General features: G+C 53.8%; 1 protein-coding gene across 1 annotated transcript in view; it reads right to left on the minus strand.

Moving 5' to 3' along the window:
- Positions 1–2,013: 2,013 nt before the first annotated feature.
- The window catches only part of cbarpa (CACN subunit beta associated regulatory protein a), a 16,062-nt gene continuing 11,043 nt past the window's right edge, over positions 2,014–7,032 (minus strand). The window contains exons 6-10 of the mRNA XM_083659745.1: positions 6,711–6,891; positions 6,411–6,566; positions 5,533–5,740; positions 4,920–5,139; positions 2,014–4,828 (exon numbers count right to left, since the gene is read on the minus strand). Of these exons, the coding sequence (XP_083515871.1) occupies positions 2,809–4,828; positions 4,920–5,139; positions 5,533–5,740; positions 6,411–6,566; positions 6,711–6,891 (2,785 nt within the window). The 3' untranslated portion in view covers positions 2,014–2,808. The remainder of the gene's footprint in view (positions 4,829–4,919; positions 5,140–5,532; positions 5,741–6,410; positions 6,567–6,710; positions 6,892–7,032) is intronic.

Raw genomic sequence — 7,032 nt, forward strand, 5'->3', positions numbered from 1 at the left:
CTGTTACACAGTAAATAGGCATACCTACTGTTACATGGTGAGTAGGCATACCTACTGTTACATGGTAAGTAGGCATACCTACTGTTACACGGTAAGTAGGCATACCTGCTGTTACACAGTAAGTAGGCATACTTACTGTTACACGGTAAGTAAGCATACCTACTGTTACACGGTAAGTAGGCATACTTACTGTTACACAGTAAGTAGGCATACCTACCGTTACATGGTAAGTAGGCATACCTGCTGTTACACAGTAAGTAGGCATACTTACTGTTACACAGTAAGTAGGCATACCTACCGTTACATGGTAAGTAGGCATACCTGCTGTTACACAGTTCTCCATGTTGCCATTCTTCTTCACACATTACAACATGCGGGAATGCACTGCAGCACATGATCTTGAAGCCATGCCATCTTACATGAGTGCAGGGATGTCCGAAAGAAAAGAATACTCTTCATTCACATCCACACTGGAATAGACTCTTCCAGTGTGGAATAGTCCATCCACACTGGAATAGTCTATTACACATTGGAATAGACTATTCCACACTGGAATAGACGATTCCAGTGACTATTCCAGTGTGGATGGACTATTCCGAATAGTTATAGGGTGGAAGAAAGCTTTTCATCCAGCCAGATCTTACACTTGAGAATCTACATTTTTCAATTTTTCTAGACATACATGTGAACAAGCAATTTGTAGTTTGGGGGAGCTAGGATATATATATATATATATATATATAGTAGCCTATAGTACATACGCTAATTGCTTCATGTTGCTGATGTGTCAGTAATGCAGCAGTATGAGTCAGTATCTCATTCTGCGGGGATTTGGAAGCAGATGATTCCACTGCTATTCAGTTTCAACCTCCACCTCCATAGTCACACAGCTCTCCTCTCTCTCCCCAGCCACAGTTCTCCTCTCTCTCCCCAGCCACAGCTCTCCTCTCTCTCCCCAGCCACAGCTCTCCTCTCTCTCCCCCAGCCACAGCTCTCCTCTCTCTCCCCCAGTCACAGCTCTCCTCTCTCTCCCCCAGCCACAGCTCTCCTCTCTCTCCCCAGCCACAGCTCTCCTCTCTCTCCCCCAGCCACAGCTCTCCTCTCTCCCCCAGCCACAGCTCTCCTCTCTCTCCCCAGCCACAGCTCTCCTCTCTCTCCCCAGCCACAGCTCTCCTCTCTCTCCCCAGCCACAGCTCTCCTCTCTCTCCCCAGCCACAGCTCTCCTCTCTCTACCCCAGCCACAGCTCTCCTCTCTCTCCCCCAGCCACAGCTCTCCTCTCTCTCCCCAGCCACAGCTCTCCTCTCTCTACCCCAGCCACAGCTCTCCTCTCTCTCCCCCAGCCACAGCTCTCCTCTCTCTCCCCAGCCACAGCTCTCCTCTCTCTCCCCCAGCCACAGCTCTCCTCTCTCTCCCCCAGCCACAGCTCTCCTCTCTCTCCCCCAGCCACAGCTCTCCTCTCTCTCCCCCAGCCACAGCGCTCCTCTCTCTCCCCCAGCCACAGCTCTCCTCTCTCTCCCCCAGCCACAGCTCTCCTCTCTCTCCCCAGCCACAGCTCTCCTCTCTCTCCCCCAGCCACAGCGCTCCTCTCTCTCCCCCAGCCACAGCTCTCCTCTCTCTCCCCCAGCCACAGCTCTCCTCTCTCTCCCCCAGCCACAGCTCTCCTCTCTCTCCCCCAGCCACAGCTCTCCTCTCTCCCCAGCCACAGCTCTCCTCTCTCTCCCCCAGCCCCGTCTGTCTGTCTAAAAGCCTGGACCTGAGAGGCGTCACTTAAAGTATCGTCTGTCAGTCTGCAGCGCAGGAGTGTCCCTCAGAGCTGGGACATCAGGAGTGTCCCTCAGAGCTGGGACATCGCTGTTGGGACTGAAGTGAAGCTCCTGGATAGCACTTGCTGAATCCTTAATTATGATGCATATGCATAACGGGGGACAGATGAATAAGACAATCTTATAAAAATAGATAACATGAGTATAAACAAAAATGCTTTAATGCACATATTTACTGTATAGCTCCCACCCATCTGTTTCTGCTTTGACCATATGGCTACTTCAGATCTGCTGGTATGGCGTTATTAATGAGACAGCTTTCAGCACAGGAGGATCACAATGTGTGTTTTTTTAATGGTCAATGTTATTCCCATTGCCGTATACAGATACCCCAGCCTTTACATAGAGCTTTAACCTCCTGGTGATGGAGATGAGAAGGACACTTGAGGAGGATGTGGTTTGGAATGAGGGAAATGGGTGATTAAACACCAACATAATCTTTCTTCCCATCAAAGTGCTTTTGTTTTTTTTGTTTTTTTGTTTTTGTTTTGTTAGAATTGTACAGTATTCACATAATACATCGTTTACACATAGCATGCTGAAAATTCATACAATTAAGTCTGAAAATATTCAATATTTATCGATTCTAAAGATGAAACCAAAATAATACGGGTCCATATTATTTTCTAACTCATGTGATGAGGGCATAATGGTAGATTATTATTATTAGAATTATGTCACTAGGTAAAAGGGGGGGCATCACATGTCAGCGCACATGGCTTCACAGTGGAAATGAAGGTCTGTATGGAAACACGCAGAGACGAGGGGCTGGCCAACAGTAAGCTATCTGTCCTACAGAATGTATCTGTGTAACGGTGCATCGATAATCGGGCCTTTTTTTTCTTTCCATTTGGGAAGTGTAACGAATGCGGACATTGACCTGGTAGCTGACACATGATCTTCGTTAAAGTGCTATTAGAGAAATGGAACTTTGAAATTGGTGTTGCTAAACAGGGGTGAAGGGGGGGGTTGGTTGACAACAGGCTATACAGGACTGTGGCCAGGAGAGGCAGCGTGGGACACGGTCACCGCACGCTGCTCCGGGCCCGGGCGCTGCTCCGCGCTCCTCAGCCCGGTGTAGAGCCGCTCCTCCACCGACGCCGCCAGCTTGTCCGCCAGGCCGCCGCTCTGGGCCCGCAGGATGGCGTGCGGCGCGGGGACACCGGGAGGCGCTGTGGACTTTTTAGACGTGTCCGGAAGAGTCACGTGGGCACTGCGTGCGAGGGACGCGCGGATGCTGCGGGAGGAAACATCTGATAGAATCGCTTGACTGCTGTTGTTGTTCCTGTTGTCGACTCTGGGGTCCGCGCGGCTGGCCTGTGCGGTCGTAGTTGTCGACGTCAGGCTAGCGGGTTCCCTTCCTGTGTCCTTATGGCCCTCGATGGTCGCCTCCGCACGCTTCCAACCATCTTTTGCTGGAGAGGCCGATTCGGCCGCACTTTCTGGGTCCCCTCCTGCAACTCTCTCCTCAGATGGACCTTTACTCCCCACGCCATCATCGTCGGCCGCTCCCTCGCAAGCCGCTACCTCGCTGGCTTCTTCATCGGCGGCGCTGGCTATGCGCGACAGCGTACTGTGGTACCTGGTGTCGAGAGGGTAACCGGCGCTGTCCCCTCGGCGTAGCGGGATGAACCTCTGTCTCTCCAGAGAGGGGGAGTACCGGCCCCCGGCGCCCGACCCCGGGTCGCTGTATTGCTTGTGCCGCTGCCACTGCTTGCGGAGGTGGACTCTGGACCGGTGCCGTGAGCGCAGCGGCGACTCCTGCTGGTCGAAGCGCGGGTCGTGTCGGAGGAACTCGTTGAACAGGGCGTCCGTCTTCTCGTCGATGCTGTAGTCGCGGCGGCGGAGGCGGGCCCGGTGAGGAGGCGGGGACTGCTGGGGGAGGAGCGGCGACAGCAGCGGCGAGGTGGGCAGGGATTGCAGCTGTCCCGATTCGAGAGGCTTCTGGGGATGAAGCGGTTTCAGGTGTTGAGATGGTTGGTGAAGGGCGAGAAGAGACCGCTCCTTGGTTCCTCTCGCCTCTGTCTCCGTGCCGTCTGCCATCTCGTCCTCCAGCTCCTCCTGGAACAGCTTGGCCTCGATGCTCTCGCACACCGAACCTTTTCTCCCGGAGCTGGTGAAGAACAGCCTCCTCTCTGACGCCGTCTTCCCCCGCGGGCCTCCGGGGGCGCCGAACAGTCTCAGCTCCTCCGGAGCCCTGGACGGGGCTTCGATGGAGGCGTAGCCGCTGTCCATCTGGAGGAGCTTCCGGTTCCCCCCCTCGCTCTCTCCTCCCGTCCCGCTTCCCGCATCGCCGGCCCCGCCCGAAGCCCCTCTCGCTCCGCCTTCCGGCCCCTCCGACTCCCCCTCTCCCTCGGCTTCGTCGTCCAGGTCTTGGGACAAGCAGCTGTCCAGGCCGGAGCGAGCTCCTGCGAAGGAGGAGATGCTGTCCGCGTCGCTGCGGATGGACTCTCGATCCGTACTGCTCTGGTCCGAGGAGGCGTACTGCTCCAGGGAGGCTCGCAGGCTCCAGATGTCTTTGTACAGGGAGAGAGGAGCCTCGCAGCTCTCCTGCCGAACCACGAAGGGAAGAGACGCCGCCGAGCCGGCCCTCGGCCTGGCCTCCGCTCCCAACACCACATCGTCTCCTCCTTCATCCACCTCTATCTCCTCCGCTCCCAACACCCCATCGTCTCCTTCATCCACCTCCATCGCTTTCTTCACTCCTGACGTCAGGCGATCTGGCTTTGCCTCAGCCACTTCACTTTCCCAGAATATATTTTCAGGCGTTTCCTGAATGGCAGCTTCTTCTTGTACCTCAAACAAGTCATCTTCTTCTACCTCGTCATCTCCTACTTCTGCCCTGGTGACTGCCCCTAACTTGGGCTCCATCTTTGTTTCCCTTTCCTCTCCCGTCCCCTCGGCCTCCTCTCGCCTCTGGACGTGACCGTCATCTGTCGGTGAACGCGCTCTCCTTGCGCCGCTGCTACCGGCGTCTACCTCCACCGTGGCCTCCACCTCTAGCCTGAGGAGATGGAGAACGAGACGATGAATAACAAAAACTGAATGTCGTGTTGCATTCAAATGACAGGACTTTGTGTGGGAAAGAGGTGTACCTGCTGAGGAAGGCTGAGGGCGAGGGTGGAGTGGAGGGGTGTGACAGAGAGCCTGCAGAGAGGGTCTGCACGGGCGAGAGGGTCTGCACGGGCGAGAGGGTCTGGACGGGCGAGAACGGCTGAATGACGTCATCTCTGAGAGGGGAAGCGTCGTCCTCCGTGTGGTCGGTAGTTTCACTAGCTGCTCTCTGTCTCTGGAATGGCCTCCTCTTAGGGGATCCTGGTAGAGAAATCAAATACACACGCATGAAAACACAGACATGATGTGTATTGGATATTCTTCACTTTTGCAGTTGTACAATCTATTAAGTTCAAGAGAAAAGAGATCAAGTCGACTGAAATTCCCAACACAGAAATTACATTCTCCTCATTCAACACATTTCACTTTGAAATGAGTAAAGCAGAGGAATGTGGCTCTCGCTGTTTCTGACAATCGTACATATCATCCTGATCAAACGTGGAGATTTAACGTATTACTCCTCTGTGAATGTCGATACAAAAAGTGACCTACCGCAGCTGCGATTCTGCAAATTGTTTGTGCAAAGCGAAAGTTGAACATTATCGGCAAAGCAAAGTCTTTGCCAAACGAAGAACAAGATCACGCGTTAGTAACCTTTGGCATCCAGGCTGGCCGCCCGGTGGCTGCTGTCAAACTTCCACTTCCTGAAGTAAGGTCCCGCCCCCTCCAGACTGGCGTGGCGCCGCAGTTTGGAGAAGAAGTGCAGTACGGAGGTCGTCTGGCCCCGAGCGGGAGACGACTCTCTCTCTCCCCTCATCGCCCTTTCCCTCTCTGCCTCGCCCCTGTCCCCAATGGCCTCCATCTGTCAGAAGAGATAACGGAAGGCGCAGGGGAGAGGAGGATGGAGGGAGGGAGGGAGGGAGGTGATGCAGGGAGAGGAGGGAGGGAGGTGATGAGACATTAGAGAGGCGTTGGGGGCAGTGGAGGAGTGGAGATAAATCATGGCAGGTGGAGGCTAAGCCCTCAAGCGACACAGATTCGTCATAAGGTTGTCGCTCATTCGTGGCGCTGACTGATGTCACCGTGCAGCAGCAGCAGGTCTCCACTCACGTGTAACAGTCTACCCTCAAAAAAAGATCTATAGCTAAATGTGCTTCTGTGTCCGTGCGGACGTCCCTGTTTTACATCAGAAAAACAAACGTGTGTCTTAGTCATCCTGACTCTCATCCAAACCTAAAAATTCAGTCACAAAATATGGCCTGGATACATCAGGGGTGGAGAATGTTAACTATTATCTTCAGCCTTTCTCGCAGGCAATTCCTGAGGGTCTGAACCTTGAGATGTTTGCCGTTTCATAGCGAAGGGAAGATAATACACAGGCGCTGCTACTAGTCTACATTATGGTTTTGTCTGAGAATAAAATCCTTTAGGCCTGTGTTTTAGAGGTTGTTGAAGACCAGGAATCTGAAGGGGGGTTGGTTGTCCATGTGTTTGTATGCATAATGCTGTGCATGATAGCAGGTGAAACTCACGGTCTGGGAGAAGGTGAGCTGTGCTTTTATGGCTGATGGGGCGTGTCTGGGGCTCTGGTCCAGGACGATGGAGTGGTGTGGGTCTCCTGGCAGGCCGCCACTGAGGCTCTGACCCATCCAGTCCAGAGCCTGGGCGGGGGAACCTCTCTCCGTGGGCTGGAGGGCGGAAGGGAGAGGCATAAAACAACCGATAAAAGAGACAGCAATGTCATTTAGAGATGAAGAAACAGCTCCCTGTCTAGACCCTGGTGTGAAGAGTTTTCTGTCTGTCTTCCAGTCTGCTCCCTAGCTCTGCTTTACCTGGTAGATGGCGAGGGGCAGTTTGGGTGCTGGCATCTCATTGATGTTGACCGTGCTGCTCTCTGTCGACTCGCACTCCATGATGGTGAGGATCTTCAGGGCAGAGGGGGACGGAGCCAGGTGAAGGTGGGTCAGCCGCGCCTTCTTCAGGTGGTGGAAGTCTCCTTCGGTCAGTGTGTACCTGAAGGAGAGAGGGGATTTCATCACCTGAACATACAGCTGCTTATGGTTCAATGCACAATGTGGGTGTTTTTGTGTTCTGCGACAGCAAGCATGGATCATATTCTAGGGTGGAAGGCATGCAGCGCGAGAGATGTCCTGA

Source organism: Poromitra crassiceps (genome assembly GCF_964638095.1).
Source record: "Poromitra crassiceps genome assembly, chromosome: 23".
In the NCBI taxonomy this organism is placed as follows: Eukaryota; Metazoa; Chordata; class Actinopteri; order Beryciformes; family Melamphaidae; genus Poromitra; species Poromitra crassiceps.